A 20,957-nucleotide genomic window follows, 5' to 3' on the forward strand; every position below is an offset into this window, starting at 1 on the left:
ATAAACTTTCTCTTATAATTTGAGTTCCTTGGCTCTGAATTCTTTTTTTACTGAACTCAAGTACTGAGGTTGCTGAATTGAGGTCTGATAACAATCTGGTGCCATTTCACCGCTAACAGGACAGTATTTTCAATCTGGTTGGAAATCTGCGATGCAGACAGCCAACTGTATGCATTGTTCGACACCATCTCATCTGTATATATAAAAGGCTAAGTGACCGACTGTACATCCATCTGACCATCTGACTGACCAACCGGCCGATACATATGATGTGCACTGGCAATATCCTATATAATAAAAGCCTAATATGCAAATCAACCAAACGGTGGAACTGGTGGACTGGTTGCTATGATGAGCACTGACCATCAGGGGGCAGACGCTCAATGCAGGAGCTGCCCCCAGCCCGCAGGCCCTAGGCCAGCCAACACGGGTGCCAGCAGCAACCCCCCACCCCCATTGCCCCACTGGTTGCCCCACAGATCAGCCCTGATTGCCAGCCAGGCCTAGGGACTACCTGTGCATGAATTTCGTGCACCGGGCCTCTAGTGTGTGTGTGTGTGTGTGTGTGTGTGTATATATACATATATCTACACTAATAAAAGAGAAAAATGGTAATTGGCGTACGGTGATACCATTTTCATTGGCTAATCAGGGCTATATGCAAATTAACTGCCAACTAAGATTGGCAGTTAACTGCCAACAAGATGGCGGCTAATTTGCATATGTAGGCACAATGCAGGGAGGCGAAAGGGAAAGCAGGAAGAAGCCCCCTGCCACTGACAGTGATCGGAAACCCAGGGGGGAGCTAAGAGTTGGGGGGCAGGGCAAAGGCGGCCCTGGGGCTGCCTTTGCCCTGCCCCCCAGCCATGATCGGAGAATCAGGCGCCTTTGCCGCCCTGGCCAGTGATAGCAGGAAGTAGGGGTGGAGCCAGCGATGGGAGCTGGGCACGGTCGAAGCTGGCAGTCCCAGGAGCTAGGGGTCCCTTGCCTGGGCCTAAAGCGAAGCCCACGATCGCGGCGCCCCCCGCTGCCACTGCAGGTCCCCGCTGCCTGGGCCGGACGCCTAGGCCAGAGGCGTTAGGCCTGAGCAGGGGCGGAGCCTGCAACCGCGGGGAGCTGGGGGTCCCCTGCCCAGGCCTGACACCTCTGCCGGAGGCCTCAAACCTGGTCAAGGGGCCGATCCGGTGATTGGTGATCGGAGGGTGATGAGGGTCAACTCCTCTGGCTGAGGCATCAGGCCTGGGTGGGGGGCGGAGCCGGGGATTGGGGGGATATGATAGTCCCCTTGCCCAGGCCTGAACCCTGGGTCAGAGGCATCAGGCTTGGGCGGGGGGTGGAGCAAGCGATCAGAGGGAGATGGGGGTCTCCTGCCCAGGCATGATTCCTGGGCCAGAGGCCTCAGGCCTGGGAGGGGGCCAGAGCCAGTGATCGGGGGGAGATGGGGGTCCCCTGTCCAAGCCTGACACCTCTGGCGGAGGCGTCAGGCCTGGGCAAGGGGCCGATCAGGCGATTGGAGGGTGATGGGGGTCAACGCCTGAGGGCTCCCAGTATGTGAGAGGGTGCAAGCTGGGCTGAGGGACACTCTCCACACACACACACACACCCAGTGCACGAATTTCGTGCATCGGGCCCCTAGTATATATATATATATATATATATATATATATATATATATATATATACATACACACACACACACACACACACATATATGTATATACACACTAGAGCAGCCGTGGGCAAACTATGGACCACGGGCCAGATCCGGCCCGTTTGAAATGAATAAAACTATTGAAAAAAAAGACCGTACTCTTTTATGTAATGATGTTTACTTTGAATTTATATTAGTTCACACAAACACTCCATCCATGCTTTTGTTCTGGCCCTCCGGTCCAGTTTAAGAACCCATTGTGGCCCTCGAGTCTAAAAGTTTGCCCACCCCTGCACTAGAGGCTCGGTGCACAAATTCGTGCATGGTTGAGGTCCCTCGGCCTGGCTGGTGATCAAGGTAAATCGGGGCCGTCTAACCCAGTCCTGATCAGCCAGACCCCAGCAGCAAGCTAACCTACTGGTCGGAGCGTCTGCCCCCTCGTAGTCAGTGTGCATCACAGTGACTGGTTGAGTGGTCAACCAAACAGTCGACCAATTGGTCAGACACTTAGCATAGTAGGCTTTTATATATATAGATATGCCTAAGTGTCTGACCAGTTTGACCAGTTGCTATGATGTGCACTGACCACCAGGGGCAGACACTCCGACTGGTAGGTTAGCTTGCTGCTGGGGTCTGGCCTAGTGCGACTTGGTGAGACAGGCCGGACATGACCAGGAGCCAACCTCCCTCGGTCCCTCTCCGGCTGGCCAATCTCCTTCTGTCCCTCCCCAGCCTCTAAAATATTTCTTCTAATTAATTTCCTTTCAATGTGCATGAATCTGTGCACCGGGCCTATAGTTTAAAAATAAACATGGCCCTCCAAGATGATGAGAAAGACCTTGAACTCGAAGGGTTTGTGGGGTCCCATGCCTGTGTTTCTTGTTGTCCCCGAATACCTTCAGAAATTCACTTCAAATCCCATTGCTGCCACCAAATCTGTTAAAGAACAAGAACTAAAATAAAAAAAGAACAAAAATTCAACTGAGTAAATGTGAAGATCTAACTGGCTTTATTGAATAATTCATGAACTGGACGGTATCCTATTTAATAAATAGAGAGGTAATCTTAGTAGCTGTACAAAATGTAAGGCTTTTATAGGCAGGAAGACAGGACGAGGTATTAGCAAAAGAAAAGGACGGTTTCAGGTGAAGTCACCTACTTTTTGGGAACGGCTGAGGATCTTATCAAGCAGATTACCTCACTAGAGTCGATCAGGAAATTCCAGACTGATTGGTTTAAGGCCACATTCCTGGGAGGAGCTCAAACTGCAAGTAAGTCTTGATTTGCGTTCTAGGGGCTCCACTGTGGGCCCGTTTCCTTTTCTTCAGCAGTATCATGTTTTCTATCCCACAGAGGAAGAACTCTCTTAGCTTATTCCTTCATAAGGATCTTCTTATGGTTGGTACATTCCTGTTTCTATGAAATCTTTCTGACAATAAACTCATATAGACTAAAACAATAACAACAATAAAACCCCACCAAGGCCTATTTATATGCTCTGAGCTCCCAATCACCTTTTTAGTCCCCACACTTTAAAAAAGATCTTTTAACATGAACGAGAGCAAAACAAGACACACAAACTGGCTGGATCTTCTCCATTGCTTTCTTAGACAGTATGTTTGGGAGGTAAATAGTTTCGGAGCTGAATTCCTTTCCCTTTGACCCGTTTTTCTCCTTTTGGAACCTTTAGGGATCTTGTCTCCATGCTCTGTGAAATACTAAAATCGGGGTGTGTGGGCAAGCTGAATAGCCATCTCTGACTGCGATGAAAGAAAACTGAATTTATTTAAGGAAAGGGGGTGGGGGGTGGGGTATCCGAAGGGAAGGGCTGCACAGGAGACATTTGGTAGATGATGGATATAGCACCCAGGAGCTGGAGTTTCGTCCGTATATGTAGTCACTGGCGGGAAGCTCTTGTCATCAGTGGGTCTGGGGGCTGAGTTGGTGGGCTTGGAATGCAGATGGAATGCGGGTGTGCAATCAGGTGTCTTTAGGACAATTTCTATCTGGTCTGATTCCTGGTGTCCTGCAAGCTTTTCTGGTCTTTGTCCTCCTGTGGTGGGAAGCTTACAAAAGGCCATTAAGGTTATATTGCCCTATAGTCCTAACACTCTGGTGTGTGTCTGTTTTCACCAACTGTACTGGGTACTCAACTCCAATCTGAAAACTTGTATCCTTCATTTCTGGGAATAAAATTTTTTCCCCTTGGTGATTCCCTCCCCTGCATTTTCTCTGTGCCTATTCTTAGCAGAACTCTTTTTTTTTTTTTTTAATATATTTTATTGATTTTTTACAGAGAGGAAGGGAGAGAGATAGAGAGTTAGAAACATCGATGAGAGAGAAACATCGATCAGCTGCCTCCTGCACATCTCCTACTGGGGATGTGCCCGTAACCCAGGTACATGCCCTTGACCGGAATCGAACCCGGGACCCTTCAGTCCGCAGGCCAACGCTCTATCCACTGAGCCAAACCGGTATCGGCAGCAGAACTCTTAATATTCAGATACAGGATTTCCTTGCCTAGAAATTTCTAATTTTCTTAGGTTTGTCTCTTAGCTTCCATGTTTGTCTTTTTTGCTTTACTTTTTGGGAATTTTCTTACATTTATTTTTCTTCTATTGACTTTCACTTTTCTTTACTTTTTCTTTTTAAAAATCTTAGCCTCTGAATTCTCTTCAACTAATCAACATGACCTCCGGCACACAACACTCAAAAGTGGGGCCTCTCTTCACGCCAGGGGTTATTGACTTTCTTCTTTGTTTCTTGAATTTCTTTTCTTTTTAAATGCACCTGATGCTATTCTTGGTTGTTGATCCTTTTATCCCTCTGAAGATATTATTCATAGATATTTTTAAAATATATTTTTATTGATTTCAGAGAGGAAGGGGGAGAGAGAGAGAGAGAGAGAGAGAGAGAAAAACATCAATGATGAGAGAGAATCATTGATCAGTTGCCTCCTGCATGCCCCACACTGGGATCGAGCCCACAACCCAGGCATACACCTTGACTGGGAATGAAACTGTGACCTCCTGGTTCATAGGTCCACATTCAACCACTGAGCCACACTGGCCGGACCGTAGGTATTTTATTGTTTTGCCTTCCCTAGTGGGCTATTTCTTCTAAGTTGCTACTTCCTGTTCCTTTGTGTGTGTCTTGTTTTGCTCTCGTTCATGTTAAAAGATCTTTTTTAAAGTGTGGGAGCTCAGAGCATATAAATAGGCCTTGGTGGGGTTTTATTGTTGTTATTGTTTTAGTCTATATGAGTTTATTGTCAGAAAGATTTCATAGAAACAGGAATGTACCAACCAAAGTCAGGGTAATAGGAAACAATTTAAAAATACCGGTTTTTCCATGTGGGAACTGGCTTTTCCAACGTCAGGCTCAGCGTCTGCACTTGTCTGATGCCCTTTTGCAGACTTGGTACAAGCCCTGGGCGCACGTGGTACAACACGTGGATCAGCAGGCGCGGCGGCTCTTCTAGCAGGAGATGCATTTGTACTCTTTGCATTTGCAGGAGCAGTGCAAGGGCAGGGGCCACCCAGCAGGAACAGTCGGGTTTCATTTCGAGCTGAGGTAAGACAAGAAGATCCAAAGCCAGTGCTGAGGAAGTACTTGGGCAAGTGGAAGGTGTGTTCTGGGGCTTGTTGTGGTGGATCTGGCTGCGTCCTCTTATTGGGAAACCCTGATTTCAGTATCTCTAGTTCTTTTGTTCCCATGACCCAAAGAAGATTCTCCTAATATCCTCCTGCCTAGGGGCTGAAGTCTCGGCAGCTAGAGTTCTTGAGCTGAGTAGAGAAATTGGGCTGGGGTTGTGAGATAAACTGCTTTATTATTCAGTATGTACAGTTTTTGCATAATCTTCCTTTTGTTTTACAGTCTTTTTCCCAAGAAGGGGGATGGGTAGTATTCCAGTAACTCAAGTCAGGGAGGGGACTTAACTGCTTCTTAAGCAGTTTTAACCAATTCTATTTTTTTTTAAAGGGACAAATCCTAATTATAGGACTTCTCTCTTCCCCTTCACTGCCACTTCCAGAGGTGCCTGAGGCAATCAGGTCCTAAACCTCTTGGTGAGTCTATGGTGCCAATAAAATTGCCTTTGAGTTATCCTCGTTACTGGTTTTCTAAATCATCTAGTACTTGTCCATTTTTTTGGTGCCTTCCAAAATGTTTTTGAAACAAACAACCCCATGTGTGTTTTTAAAGTTTCAGGAGGAAGAAAATGAAGATATATCTGTTCAGTCTAACATCTTTCCTGAGAATTCCTCCTGTTTCTGTTCATCCCTACTGCAGTCACTCTAATTTTAGCCACCCTCCCTGTTCAGCTGGTTCACCGCCACAGCCTGCCAGCTGCTCGCCTGCTCCCAGGCTTGCCCCGTCCTTATCTGTTTTATAACACTGAAGTCAGAGTGAACTTTCTACAAAGCAATATTATTTCTCCACCTCCTTTACACCCTTCTGATTTCCTTTCCCTCTTAACTTATAAGGCCCTGTAGCATCTAGCCTTGATCTCCTAGAGGCAAATTGGCACCAGATTCAATGATTGAACCTTGATTCAGCAACCTCAGTGCTTGAGTTCTGGGGCTAAGAAAGTTTAGAATCCGAGTGACGGCGCGCGCACACACACAGAAAGAAAGAAAGAAAGAAAGAAAGAAAGAAAGAAAGAAAGAAAGAAAGAAAGTTTAGAGTCAAGACAAAGTTTATTTAGAAAGTCACAGAGATAGAAAAAGTGAGACAACCAGGCTGTGTGGGCTCAGGAAACAAGTTAGAGAGTCAAAGGGCCCTTGGAATTTAGGAGAAAGAAAACAAGGATATAGGTGCCTGGGGGAAGGAGAGGGTGAAAGGCCTAAGAGAGAAAGGGTGAGCGAGAGAGACAGATGGAGGCTGGGTCCTCTGTCCTAAGGGTTCTTATCTGCTCTCTAAAGGTGGGGAAATTAGGGGAGGTCTCTGGGGAGGATCTCAATGGAATATTCCTGGAAGGCAATCTTTGGCACCCTGGGGCTTCCCAATGGGTCATTTTTCATTTCATGGACTCTGGACTCTTTTAAAGGGATCTGATCCTTCTGAATTTTGCACAGCCCTAGATATACTCCCAGCTTTCCAGGTGTGTCCTTTCAGGGTGGTGGTCTCCACTGATTAGCCAGTACCAGGGGGGTCATTAGTCATGCAGTTGGTCCTGAAATTAGCCTTGGTGTCGCCCACCTGGCCTTGCTGCTTCTGGGTTTGCAGGAGCCCTATTCTCTGAACATGAGGGCATGTCATCCCTTTGCTTGTAGCCATTAGGTGATGTCAACCTGCCTCCCTGGTTACCAGACCTTCCCTGTATGCTCTTCAGTTTCTGTTGTGTGACCAGTTTGTATTTATTCTGTATTTGTCCCCCATGTCTTGCTCTCCTCTGAAGAACTCCATCTTTTGCCATCTTAAATTGAGAACCTAGTCCTAGAGTATTTTTGCAGAACTGCCTAGCCAGTGCCCACAAACAATACCTCTTTCCAGCACGACCAAGGGAGCCAGCCTCAGTGAGTGAGAGTGACTTGCACAGCCACCTCTCCCTCTAGAATCAGGAGCCCTTTCAACCTCTGGCTCCAAGGCCAAGTGTGCTCAATAAGGGTCCTTTCCTGGAAGGCAATCTTTGGCACACTGGGGCTTCCCAATGGTCAGTTTTCATTTCATGGACTCTGGACTCTTTCAAAGGGATCTGATCGTTTTGAATTTTGCACAGCCCTAGATATAACCCTTTTTATAAAAAGGTCTTTGCCCGAGCGGGTTTGGCTCAGTGGATAGAGTGTTGGCCCTGGGACTGAAGGGTCTGGGTTCGATTCCAGCAAAGAGTACATACCTTGGTTGCAGGCTTGATCCCACATGTGAAAGGCAACCAATCGATGTGTCTCTCTCACATTGATGTTTCTCTCTCTGTGTCACTCTACCTCCCTTCCACTCTCTAAAACTCAATGGAAAAAATATTCTTGGTTGAGGATTAATAAAAATAACATAAAAATATAAAGGTCTTTGCTCCTGACTATAGGGTCACTGTGAAATGTCTGTAAATATGTTTTTATAATTCTGTTTTAAGTTGGCATACACTTAACTGAAACCAGTCATCGGCAGCTACTGCTCTCTGGACAGGTCAATGATAGAATTCAGAAGGAATGGAGACAGGGGTTTGGAATGAGTGTCTGTTCCCTGCAGGCCAGTGTGGTGTTCAGACCTTTAGACTCACTGTGAGCTGCCACGGCCAACACAAGACGAAAGCCTGTGACTTGTCAGCGTGCAGTGAGACATCATTAAAGACTGATGCTAGCCTCAGGTCCTAGCCCGGCCTCTGAACCAGCTTTTTCTGGTAATCTCCTCTAAGGTGTTCTCAACATGCACAGGAGACAGCAGAGAACTTTTTCTGACCTCTACTCAGGTGCTGTTTCCAAGAGGCACAGGAGATGGCAGCAGAGAATAGCATTTCTGGTTATTTTCAAGCCGGAAATAGCTGGCAGCAGAGAAAAACTCTTCCTGGTGACCTTCACTCAGGTGTTCCTCCCAAGGTGCCCACAAGCTGGAAGAAAAGAGCATTTTCCTGCCTTGAGGGCTCTGCCCACTCTGCATTAAAATGAGGATGTAGACCCCTGGTAATAAGCTCACTTTGATATAAGTCCTGTTTTAAGATCCTCACATATTCATCTGACCTATTGCGCCCATTTGGTAGATGAGGCAGGGGATGTGTTATCTCCATTTTGCAGGTATTTAAGCTGAAGACTGAGTCTAACATAACTGAGGCCTTAAATGGGCCAAGATGGGCCAGAAGAGCGAGCACACACAGTATCCTGGACAAATGGAGGAATCACACAGTCCTTGCAGCTTTGGGTTGAATCCTGGTCATTCTATCTGAAGAAAATCTGCACATTACCGAATGGTCCACCTTGCCATCCACTCACCCCAGCTGGTGTCTGGGGTAGGACTTGGGCAGGCAGCTGGGGAAGGGGACAGGGAGGGAGGGAGGGGGTGCCCTGGCCCTTTACAGGGGCACAACCAGCACCAGAGGCCTATAACAGGGGCTGCCCTCCAGCCGTTTAAAATCTATTCTTTAGTCCAGAGCACAGGTCTGCTTCTGCCCACGTGACCTTCCTCTGAGGCCGCACCTGACAAGAGCTTCCTAGGGGCTCAGAATGGAGTCTAGGGGGACAGGTGCAGAACTGACTTCTGGCCCCATCCCTTACTGGCTGTGCGACTTCAGGCAAATAAATGGAAACTCAGTCTCCTCACCTCTCAGGGTGGCTGCAAGGGTTCCGCGAAGTGTGTCAGCTCCTGCCCAACATGTGATCCGCACCCACTCTCCCGCCCTCCTCCCTTCTTAGTCTTCCCTACCCTCTGTGTGGGATAAACCAAGAGTATAGCAACTAGCCCCCTTTGAGCAGAACGAGCTCTTCCATTCATGTCCCAAGAGCCAAAGTCCGCCTAGGTACCAGCTCCTACACCTGTGCTGGCTTCAGGACATTGTTAACCACGGCTTCTCTCTGGTCTTCACACGCCTGTCCTCTCCAAACCCATGGTCCCTGCCTCAGCTCAGGCCAGCACCACCTCTCACCGGTGTACTCACTGTGCCTCTCTTGTTCAGTCCTACCGCCACACTGTGACCAGTTTGACCTTTTAAAATTAGGGACCTAGAGAGAACCTAGCTGGAGAACCTGGCTGGAGAACCTGGCTGGAGAACCTGGCTGGAGAACCTGGAGAGAACCTGGCTGGGGAACCTGGCTATGCTGATCAGCTGAACACTGCCTCCTTGTCCTTCATTCTTCGCAGACTCCGTCCACACCTTTGGGAACCCCTGGACCTGCTGGGAGCGAGCGGCTAGAGCGGGCAGGCGGCCAGGCGAGGTGAGCGCTGCACAGGGCCCTTAGGCGGCAGCCTCAGCATGTCGGACTCCCAGGAGTTCCAGCGGCAGCTCATCGAGAATAAGCAAGGACGAGACAAGGAGAACCGGCACCGCAAGCGCAGCCACAGCCGCTCACGCAGCCGGGACCGCAAGCGCCGCAGCCGGAGCCACGACAGGCGCAACCGGGACCAGCGGAGCGCATCCCGGGACCGGTGGCGACGAAGCAAACCGTTGGCCAGAGGCGCTAAAGAGGAGCGGGGTCGATTGATTCGCTCCCCCCGCCATGAGAAGAAGAGGAAGGTCCGCAAATACTGGGACGTGCCGCCGCCCGGCTTTGAGCACGTCACCCCCCTGCAGTACAAGGCCATGCAAGCTGTGGGTCAGATTCCAGCCACCGCCCTCCTCCCCACCACCACCCCGGGCGGTCTGGCTGTGACCCCGACGCCGGTGCCTGGGGTGGGGAGCCAGATGACTAGGCAGGCCCGGCGCCTCTACGTGGGCAACATCCCCTTCGGCGTCACCGAGGAGGCCATGGTGGACTTCTTCAACGCCCAGATGCGCCTGGGCGGGCTGACGCAGGCCCCGGGCCACCCCGTCCTGGCCGTGCAGATCAACCAGGACAAGAACTTTGCCTTCTTGGAGTTCCGCTCCGTGGACGAGACCACCCAGGCCACGGCCTTCGACGGCATCATCTTCCAGGGCCAGTCGCTGAAGATCCGCCGGCCCCACGACTACCAGCCTCTGCCCGGCCTGTCGGAGAACCCCTCTGTCTACCTGCCCGGTGTGGTGTCCACCGTGGTCCCGGACTCTGCCCACAAGCTGTTCGTGGGGGGCTTGCCCAACTACCTGCACGAGGACCAGGTGAAAGAGCTGCTGACATCGTTCGGGCCTCTCAAGGCCTTCCACCTGGTCAAGGACGGCGCCACCGGGCTCTCCAAGGGCTACGCCTTCTGTGAGTACGTGGACATCAGCGTCACGGATCAGGCCATGGTGGGGCTGAACAGGATGCAGCTGGGGGACAGGACACTGCAGGTGCAGAGGGCAAGTGTGGGGGCCAAGAATGCCACGCCGAGCACCATCCACGAGACCCCCGTGACCCTGCAAGTGCCGGGCCTGCTGAGCTCCCAGGTGCAGATGGGCGGCCAGCCCACGGAGGTCCTGTGCCTCCTGAACATGGTGCTGCCTGAGGAGCTGCTGGACGACGAGGAGTACGAGGAGATCGTGGAGGACGTGCGGGACGAGTGCAGCAAGCACGGGCTGGTCAGGTCCATCGAGATCCCCCGGCCCGTGGACGGCGTGGAGGTGCCCGGCTGCGGGAAGGTCTTCGTGGAGTTCGCCTCTGTGTGTGACTGCCAGAAAGCCATGCAGGGCCTGACAGGTCGCAAGTTCGCCAACAGAGTGGTTGTCACAAAATACTGTGACCCCGACTCTTACCACCGCCGGGACTTCGGGTAGAGGCGGTGGGGGTGGGTGGGGCCGTGCTGGCTGGGGGCCACTCCCCTCCGAATTACAGCAATTAAGGGTGGGGGTGGGGGCGGGGTGTACAGGTTATATTCATAATTTTTTTTCTATTTACATGTATTTTATTTTTTTGTAATTAATTTTTTAAAGTATTAAAAAGGGTAAAAAAAAAAAATTAAGGACTTAATCCTGTTGTTTCCCAAGTGTAAGAACTACCAACGGGGTCCCCCTGCCCCGCCCCCAGCCCCCAGCCTAGAGAAGAAAGGTTCTATGATCCCCACAGTGCTGAGACTATCAGGCTCATTGGCGCTCCTGGCCTCATTTCCTATCATGCCACCCCAGTTCAGTCACTGGGAACCCCCACTGTCAGCATTCACCTCTCTGGTTGGAAGATGGGTGAGGGCTTTAACACAGAGGTGCCAGCGCTGAGACTGCTCCTTCTGGTTGGCCTGTCCCAGAACAGACTTTGTATACAGTGAACAGGCTGGAAACTATCCTGCACTGACTGCACCCAGGTCCACTGGCCCGGGGATGGCCCCGCAGCCATGCTTCTCCCCAGAAACGAGAATTCCGCGCCTCCACCTGCATCTACACCTGCACCACCCCAGGTGACCACCTGCTGCAGCTGGGGTAGGACACCTCGTCCCCTATGGGCAGGGTTTTCCCGCACCCCCTGCCCTCCCGGCAGACCCCGAGATGGTTCACCCCCTCGGCCCCATCTCGGCCGCTCTCTGTCCACAGGTAGCAGGGCCAGCCGTGGGATCAAGCTAGGAGGAAGGAGGGTCATGCTGCACCCTTGCACTCTCCCCTCCATCCTACCTAGACGTGCAGCCAAGGCTAGTCCCGTGGAGCTGACACCGTCTGCCTCGCTCCCGATGCCTGAGCGAGGAGTCTTCGGTGACACTGTAAAGCTCTGGTGTGTGCAGCGAGGAGCATCTCAGAACTGAGGCTCTAGCTCCGTTCCGATGGACTGCACATGAGCACGTGCTGCAGCGCCAGCGACGTCCAGAGGGGCGCGCTCTCGGGAGGCCTCTGCACATGCGCAGATCAGATTCCTCATACCGGCCAATCGGCAGCCCGGAAGTCGGCACGCGGCCCTCCCCTCTTCTACCCTTAAGGACTTTCACCAGCGGCGTTTGCCCAGAGCCATTATCCTGCGGTAGCTCTCCCGGAAGGTGGTGTGAAGCGCATTGCGCAGGCGTGCTACGGAAGCCCCGCCCCCTCGCGGGTGCCGTCCAATCCCAGCGGAGGTGCCAACCAGAGGCCCACGAGCTGAGAGGAAATGGCTGGGCGCCCAGGGCCTTCGAGGTCTGAGTCCTCGGGGACCGGGACGACGGACCAGGCTGGGAAGGCCGAAGGTAGTGCGGGGGGGGGGGGGGGGGGCGGGGGGGGTGTATGCGGGCCTCCGTCGGGGACGGGCGGGAGCGCAGGTGGCTTCCCCTCCGTATCCGCAGGCCGCGGCCTAGCATCTGCGGGAAAAGCTTATTATCTGCGCGGGGTGCACAGAGGGCGTCTGTCCGGTGGCTGCGGAGAAGGGGTTTGGATTCTGAAGGGAACACACAAGTGAGGACACATTTTAAATCTTATTGTTTGATTTTCTGGGGGGACGGTCTAGGCACTCCTTGGGCACATTTCTTAACCGTCGTTCGAGGGTCCGGTGTTAATGTCGGTCACGAGGGGTCCCTGCAGGGCGAGTGCCCTTGACCTCCGACGACCCCGCAGGGTGTGCTGGGTAACCAAGCGGGGTGTCTGCAGCTCAGCCGCACACCTGGGGCGCCCGGGAAAGGGCGTGCAGGGGCTGTGGCTTCTGTTTCTACCACTTTTAAGTAAATGTGGAATTGTTTTAAAATAGAAGGTCAAACATAGGGGACTCATACTACACAGGCTGTTTTGTGAGAGAGTCGTTGGCTCATTGGACAGCGATTTGCTGCTGCCCCGGCCCGCCCTTCCTCGGACCAGCGCCGGAGAATGGAAACAGAACGGACAAGGCCCGAAAGGAGCGATGGCTCGGCCCGCGGACTCAAGGTCCCGGTTCGATTCCGGTCAGGGCACAGGCCTGGGTTGCGGGCCCGATCCCCAGTAGGGGGCATGCAGGAGGCAGCCGATCCATGATTCTCTCTCATCGTGGATATTTTTCTCTCTCTCCCTCCCTCTCCCTTCCTCTCTGAAATCAATAAAAATATATTTTTTTAAAAAGCCATTTTGGGGTTACGGGGAAATTTATTAACTTAATATAACTATACGCAGAAATTTATTAACTTAATATAACTATACGCAGAAGTGTATGTGAACAGTAAACACTCTTTCCCGTCCTTCCAGCCAGAGGTTACGTGGACGCAGTGGACGCGTATTTGGGGACTGACGGCTGCACAGAGCCCTGTCGTGGGGGTGAAGCCTAAGTTCTCCATGGGTTTCCCACTTTGACATCAACAGACACTGCTTCAGTGTCATCTCGCGTGCCCTTTTGAATATTTATCTGAGTATGTCTGATGGGTAAATTCCTAGAAGTGGGGTTGTCTTCAATATGAAGACACTGGTTGCCAGAGGTCGCGTTGGTCTCCAGTGTGCCCGTGGGTGTAAGGGCCCATGTCCCACGGCAGCCCAAACGGGCGCTGTCACACTTCCTCATCTTCACCCACCTCCGGGGCACAAGGCGTGGTTTCCATCTCTTTCGTTATGATTCGAGGGTGTGCCTCTTTCAAAATGTTTCTTGGCCATTTGTGTAATTTTTGGTTAACCATTCTTTTCGCCACTCTCATGCAGAAATGGTTGTTTAGCTTCTCTAGATTGATTGATTGATTAGTTGGTTGGTTGTTTTTCAAAATTTTTATTATGAAAAGACTTAAACCTATGCAGAGGTCGAGAACAACGTATAATTACCCTACGAGCCCATCTTTCAGCTTTAACGATGATCAGCTCTGGGCAGTCTGGTTTGCTCTTTTCTCCTCACCCCTCCACTGTTTCATTTCACAGCATCCCAGGCATCAAAGCACGTAACCCATAGATACGGCCATGCACATCTCTAAACGTTCTCTAAAGGATAAGTACTCTTTTCAGAAAGCTCACCACAATACCATTGTGGCCTCTGAAATTGTAAGAGATACAATCATTCTTTTGTTTCATCAACTTATCTGGTCATTTTTCAAATTTCCCTGATTGTGTCATCAGTATTTTTTAAAGTGCATTTGTTTGAATCAAGATCTAAATGCAGTTTGTTTACTGAAATTGGTTAACATGTCTCTTTAATCCCTTTTAGTCTGTAAGGGTCTTCCTTTCTCCCCTTTCCCCAAAATTTACTTGTTAAAGAAGCTGGGTTGCTTTTCCTGTGGAGCTTCCCAATCAGATTGTTGCTCATTTCATACTCATGAGCCAGTTAACATGTTCCCCTGTCCCCGTGTTTCCTCTGACTTGATATTTAAATTGAGAGGCTTAGTAAGTATGTGTCATTTTTGGTCAAGAATCCTACCTTGTATTTTTACCTAAGTGTCTCATGATGTCCGGTTATCTTCATTGTAATGTTAATGCCATTAGTAATAATTACCTAGATCTACTACTTTATTAGGGAGTGAAAAACACAAGTGCCTGTATTGGTTATAACAAGTCAGCATGAAATACTTTACTGGCAGGCTTCAGAATAACAATTGATTGTATACAGGGAAGCTCTATATTTACATACGCTTAAATGAGGCGTTTTATTATGTGTTCTTCCTATTCCTTGTGGGGTTTTAAAAATGAGATCTCTAGCATCTTCTGGTTGATTATGGTGTCTGCCAGTTGCAGTGATTTCCGACTCCTTGTTTCAGTTTCTTACATCCCTCCTTTCTTTCCTTTCACTATTGCATCGCGAGCGCGGACCCAGCCTTGAACAGTAGCAGCAGTGAGAGTGCATCCCTTCCCGCACCCTGAGTTTTAGTAAAGGGAGATCTGCGGTGTCATTTACCTGTTAGTGAAAGCTGCTCACGAAGGAGCTCAGTTTATCTCTCGTGCAGTGTCCGCCTCGAGACAAGGAGCCATCCGGGCACCTCTCTGACTGGAGGTCTGCCCTCAGCCCATCTCAGTCCCAGCCCAAGGTTGTCGGATCCTTCCTCAAGCCTCTCCTACAGGATCTGAAATGTTCTGTTTTGTCTCCACAGGGCAGGCCAAGTCCTCACAGAAAATTGAAAACTTGATGGATATGGTGAAGAAGTTGCAGAAAGGTCATATGTCTCCGTTATACCTGAGGCTCAAACAGAAGTGGATTCAACTCCAGGCCCCACAGTTCACAACCTTTGGAAATCAATTCATTCGCTCTTACTTCTAAAACTTAATTCTTGAAAATAAAAGTATAGACCTATGATCCAAAATTAAAGTATAAGGGGATAGCAGGCAAAACATTTTCCCAAAACCCAGTTGCAACCCCCTCGCTGACTATCCACCCACTTGACTCACTGCATGAAAGGGATTAAAGTTAGACTCAGGTTTTCACCTTCACTTCCCTTCCCTCCACCTCACCTCTGCTCCTCTCTGCTTGCTCACCGGGCTCCTCCCAGCCATGTTGCCATCTCAGGGCAGACCTCTGCACTCACTGCCTCCCATTCCCACCCCAGGAGTGCAGGGCCTGCCCCCTCCCTTGATTTGGGGCCTTCAAGAGGCCTTCCCATATCTGAAGAAGCATGTCCCACTCTTTCAGTCTTTGATCCCTAGCCCCTCTATTTCTCTTGACTGCAGGTACCACAGCCCGAGTCAATATCTTGGTTTATCTCTTCCTCATGGCCCCTACCTTGAATGTGAGCCCCTGGGGGGGTCCCCATTTGCCTCTGCCTGCACTATCGTCTTCACTCAAACTCCTTTCCTCCCTGCAGCGGGAAGCCTAGAGCCCAGGGTTGAGGTCCTGATTAACCGGATTAATGAGGTGCAACAAGGTGAGCTCAGGAATTTTAGCTTGTCAGCCAGGAGGGCCCGGTGCAAAATGAAAACACAGGACCCCTTGTTCAGAAATTACTAAGTATTTCACAACAGCAACTGCAGAGCATTAAACCAAGCACGGGTCCATCCAAATGCAGCTGTTCTAGTCCGGGCCCATTATCCTGGCCCTGCTGCAGACAGAGCCCAACAAAAAGGCCTCTGGAAGCCTCATTTTTCTGCTCAATAAAATCTGGGCCGCTCTGGGTTTGCTCGAAGACAAATGTGAAATGTCACTGTTTGCAAGGAATGGTGTAGCGGGAGGCTGCCCTGACGATGTCTGTCCTGCTCTTTGGCGCAGCAAAAAAGAAAGCCAGTGAGGAGCTGGGAGAGGCCCGGACTGTCTGGGAGGGCCTGCAGAAGGAACTGGACTCACGTAAGTGTGCCAAGGTTCACTCAGAGGTCCCCAACGTCATGCCTCCCTGAACCCAGTATTCCAGGCACTGAGCATGTGTACTGTGGCCAAGGGCCCCTGCCCCCTCTCCAGCCGCAGGTCCTAGCCAACCAAACTCCCCCTTGCCTACTGTGGGTAGGAGTATTCCCCAAACACCCTCCAAGCATACTTACACCTCACGGCCTTTGCTAGGCTGTTCCCCCCAGATAATATCGGTTCCCATTGCTTCACATCATCATTCAGCTCTAGCTCAGATTTCCATTCTCAAAGAGACCCTCCCCAATCATCCCATCCAAAGACAGCACCACCTGATTACATGCCCCTTCCTGCTTGACATGTTTCCTCACAGTCTTGACCCATTTCAGATGATGTGTTTCCTTTTTCTCTTCCCTCCATATAAACACGCCTGCATTCCACGGGGTCCTCTGGTCAGTCACCCTGTATCACATCAGAGCCCTTGGTGCTCACAGGGAGTGTGGGCACAAGAGGGGAGGGGGTTTGCCTTGAGGGGTCCACATTTGTTTTCGAAGGAGTGCTGTACCAAACTGCCCGTGTCCCTGAGGGTACAGTGGGTGGTCCCTGATACCTGAACCTGTTGCTGTGTTTTCCAGTGAGTGGAGAGAAAGTGCGCCTGAAAGAGATCTTGAGTAAAAAGCAAGGTAACGACAGCTACGCTGCCCCAGGCTTCTGCCTTTGCCCCTGCGGAAGCTCACTCCCTGCAGGGCACCGGAGCCTTTGCACCAGCTGGCATCCCTCCTGTGGCTTCCACCCGATTTGTAGCAAATGACAAAGTCCCACCACGTGTCCACGAGACTCCACATGATGGAACCCTGTTACCTCTCCACAAACCTGATGCCTTGATGGTTCCTTTCCCTGCAGAGACCCTGAGGATCCTCCGGCTCCATTGCCAGGAAAAGGAAAGTGAGGCACAGAGGTAAGCGCTCTACCTGGGCCTCACTCTGCCCTGCCCTTCATTCTGGTAAAGAAAGTGAGGGGAATGTTGTAGATCACAGCTCTCCTGTCAAATGGAAAGGCCCATGAGTGTCTTCTCACCCCAGCTCTCGCAATAGGCAGGCCTGTTGTGGGTGTTCTCACTCACGGGGGATAATCATTTTTTTGCTAGAATACCAATTCAATTCTTCTAGCTGGTTTTTCTTCTAAGCTTTTTACTCTTTCCACCGGTTCCATGACTGGCTGTTCACTCACCTGCCTATCTGTCCCTTCAACCGTCTGTCCACTCAGCCTCTCATCAATCATCCATTATTCTTCATCCACCTGACCATTTGTGTATCCATCTCTCCACCTCCTGAACACTTACTCAGCTCATTTTGTGACCAGAGGCACCAAGTCCTGGCATCCTCAGATTGGGAAATTCCGATGAGATGAATGTGTGTGTGCTTCTGCACTTGGCCATGTCCCTGTTGATCTCCCTAATCCTCACCAAGATATTTCCAGGGGGCATGTGCTCATGTCCCCCCCCCCCCCCCCCCCACACACACACACAAGTTATAGAGAAGGACTCCACCTAGAGGCCTAGGACAGATCTCAGGAGAAGGAAGCAGAAGCCTCGCTCCAGCCCTTTCCTGGGGAGACATTCGGAGAACATGATGGAGGGCTGTCTTGCCTCTTTCCAGGAAGCACACCCTGCTAGAGGAGTGCAAGGAGCGAATCTGTGCCCTCAACTTCCAGATTGAGGAAGAGAAGAGCAAACAGAGACAGTTGAGGTAAAGCCAGGTGCCTGAGGCCTTTGGGGGCTGGAATGGGTTATAGATGGGGGTGATATCAGGGATGGGGGTTAAAAGAGGAACTGGCCAGGCTAAGGCCCAGAGGGTCAAGGTAGTGAAGTTTCCCCAGAAGAGCAAAGAGTATGGGCAAGCCCCCCTCCCCAGGACTGTACATGGAGACCCTTGGCCTGGGCCAGGATGTGGGGCATCTCAACCCAGGACCCCTCATCCAATTGTGGTTGGCCCCCAGATTGGATTTCGAGGGACAGTTGGAAGAACTGATGAGCCAGCACAAGGACCTCTGGGAATTCCACGTGAGTCACTCAAATCCATTCCTCCCATTTCCCCCCATCTTCCTTGGCAGAACCAGGCCCAAAATTCAGTCATCCTTCGGGCTTCATTCCTCTCACCCGCCACACCCAGTGTCTGAGCAGGCTGTGACGGCCATACCTCAAAATCCCCTCCAGTCAGACCCTCATCACCACCCTCACTGCCACCCAGTTTCATCCTCTTCGCTGGTCCTGCCCACCCATCCCTGCTGCCTTCTCAGGGCCCTTCAGTGGTCAGGAGGAATCCTGATGAGCTAAGGAGGGGTCATCCATCAAGGACACCCATAGATATATTTGGGGACATCACAGGTAGGGGGTGGGGGTCAGTGTTTGCCACCAAGGGATCCCAACCTCCAAACCAGAAACTAGGCAGAGAGAATGAATGTCAGGATGGAAGGGCTCAATGAGGGGGCCACGCAGAGGAATGAGAAAGAGCAACAGGGCTGGCTGGTCCCCGATTCTCCAGAGGACGACCTCCTGAGCCTCTCGGCACAGCACCACAGGTAGCTGGGAGAGCCGTTCCAGGCAGAGGCAGCAGCCAGTGCAGAGGTCCTGGGGCTGGACCGTGCCTGGCATGTCTGCAGGGCCAGGGTGGTAGGAAGTGAGTCATGCTGAGTGAAGACTAGATGTAAGTAGGCTTCTCGGAGGCGAATGAGGGGAAGTGGGAGGTAAGCATGGGCCTCCTTTCTACCCCCTCAGAGTCCAGAGCAGCTGGCCCAGGAGATTGGTGCCCTGGACAGCAGCAATGAGCAATTGCTCAAGGAAGGTGAGAATCGGGGGGCCCGGCTCTGCCCTGCCCTGCTCTGCTCTGCCCTGGCCTGCCCATCTGCCCCTTCCTGCTGCAGAGAAGCTGGTAGAAGCCAAGCTGGAAGATGTGAAGAATCGTCTGAGCTCCCAGTTTGGTACCAAGGGCTGCTCTGCCATCACTGAGGGGCTCTTCCTCCGCAGCAAGGAGGCAGCGGCTGCTGTGTAAGACGGGCGGGGTGGGGAAGGGCAGAGGGGGGGCTACAGCACTGATGGCCCCACCCTCAGCCATCTGTTTGAGGAGGAGACCAGAAAGGCCCAGGAGCTCCTGGAGGACACTGCCCAGCGCCACGAGCAGCTGCAGGGGGAGTGCCAGCAGCTGCAGCAGAGGAGGCAGAGGTGGGCATGGAGCCCCTCTCCCTGTCTGTAAGGGGAGGCTGCTCAGGGAGTCTCCTGCCTCTGTCCCCTGCTCTCTCCAGCTCTCTTTTCCCTCTCCTCCCCTCCCGTTCCCCCCCCCCCCCCAAATCCATCCCTTTATGTCCAGGCTGAAGGAGGAACTGGAAAAGCTCGGAGTGCAAGTCACTGCTCAAGCCCAGAGCAAACAAGAGGATGGGGCCAGCCCAGAAGAAGCTGTGAGCCCTGGAATCATGAAAGGAACTGGGCGGGGGGGGGGGGGGGGGGAGGAGGCAAGGAGGGGGTCCAGGGGGTCCTCAGAGGATGATCTTCCCACAGGGGCACAGCCAAGGCAAAGTCTAGCCTCTAGAAGAGTCTGTCAGTGGGGGGGGGGGGGGGGGGGCGGGGAGGGGGGCAGGCCCCAGGGAGGGTGTGGGTACACAGATTTGGGGAGACTTCCATCTCAGACCCTGATCTCCCACAGGCTAATCCAAAGCCCCTTGGAGTCAGTGAAGAGAAAGACCCAGAGCTGCCCACTGAGCAGGCCTGATGCCCTCCTAGGCGAGGAGGTCCCCCCTTCCCTGGAGCATATGGCTGGGCTTCAGAAAATAAAGGCACTATTTCTGTCCACCTGCCTCAGCTGTGTCCGCGCTGGGGGGTTGGGGAAGGGGAGGAGAGGCCGCTGGGACTGGGTGAAGTTTTGGCCGCACTCGGCCTCTTGGCCTCAGAGGACACTGAATCAATGGTTCCCTCGCCTCCCAGTCTCTGGTCTGCTCACCTCCAGGACCCACTGCGCTGGGTCCCCAGGCCGAGGGATGCAGGCCTGAGGCCTCTCACGATAGGTCTAGGGTCCTGAGAACCCACCCTGTGGCTGTTTCTTCCGTTCCGTAGCCAGGTTTGGATGACACAGCATCCCCGATATCCCAACAGTGAGGACCAGGGTGCTGGAGACCTCAGCCAGTCAGTGACATGCCCACACTCACCACTGACGGGCTGAGAAAGAAATGCAGGTGGAGGCTGAGTGTAGTGTGTGCCCTCATGGGCACAAAATGTATCACCGAGACCCTGTTATAAGAATATGATGTTAGAAACGCTCAGTGTGCTGGGAGACACTCGGGACTGTGTGCTTCTGAGGCCTGTTTCAAATCCACCAAAATGCATCAACCCGGTTAAAGGCAGTGTTGGGCATGAAAGTCTGTGCTCCAGGTCAAAATCCAGCAAATTAAGTACAAAGAGATTCCTTGTCTTGAAAGGCTCCCATGCCCAGGTAGGACAGTGAATGGTGGGGGTGGAGAGAGACCACACAGGCCCCAGACTGCACAGCACTGTTTCCATGGAAAAGGAAGAACAGGCCCCAGTGGGAATTCTCCCGTCAGCAGGAGAGTTGAGGCATCAAACCTGAAACCGAGACTCGGTTTGAACAGCAGGCCCAATGGCATCCTTATCCTAATCCCAGAAC

The 20,957-nt window shown here is 51.9% G+C and overlaps 2 protein-coding genes across 4 annotated transcripts; both read left to right on the forward strand.

Annotated features, from left to right (window-relative positions):
* Positions 1 to 5,082: 5,082 nt before the first annotated feature.
* On the forward strand, positions 5,083 to 20,127 carry SYCE1 (synaptonemal complex central element protein 1). Of its 3 annotated transcripts, none has more exons than XM_081105079.1 (13): positions 5,083 to 5,224; positions 15,107 to 15,169; positions 15,815 to 15,874; positions 16,216 to 16,290; positions 16,920 to 16,967; positions 17,188 to 17,242; positions 17,943 to 18,032; positions 18,283 to 18,346; positions 19,061 to 19,127; positions 19,207 to 19,330; positions 19,394 to 19,504; positions 19,650 to 19,737; positions 19,983 to 20,127. In XM_081105079.1, the coding sequence occupies exons 2-13, from the start codon at positions 15,142 to 15,144 to the stop codon at positions 20,046 to 20,048; spliced, it is 876 nt and encodes a 291-aa protein (XP_080961205.1). In that variant the 5' UTR covers positions 5,083 to 5,224; positions 15,107 to 15,141; the 3' UTR covers positions 20,049 to 20,127. The 3 variants fall into 3 exon arrangements, with proteins under 3 accessions (XP_080961205.1, XP_080961204.1, XP_080961203.1); XM_081105078.1 differs by having other exon boundaries at positions 5,093 to 5,224; positions 15,107 to 15,739; XM_081105077.1 differs by lacking the exons at positions 5,083 to 5,224; positions 15,107 to 15,169 and having other exon boundaries at positions 15,281 to 15,874.
* LOC308529067 (splicing factor U2AF 65 kDa subunit-like) lies at positions 9,552 to 10,967 on the forward strand (the record flags this gene model as incomplete). The annotated part of the gene is made up of 1 exon (XM_081105076.1): positions 9,552 to 10,967. The coding sequence occupies one exon, from the start codon at positions 9,552 to 9,554 to the stop codon at positions 10,965 to 10,967; it is 1,416 nt and encodes a 471-aa protein (XP_080961202.1).
* Positions 20,128 to 20,957: the final 830 nt, after the last annotated feature.

The sequence above is a fragment of the Myotis nattereri genome, assembly GCF_964212035.1.
Source record: "Myotis nattereri genome assembly, chromosome: 13".
NCBI lineage: Eukaryota > Metazoa > Chordata > Mammalia > Chiroptera > Vespertilionidae > Myotis > Myotis nattereri.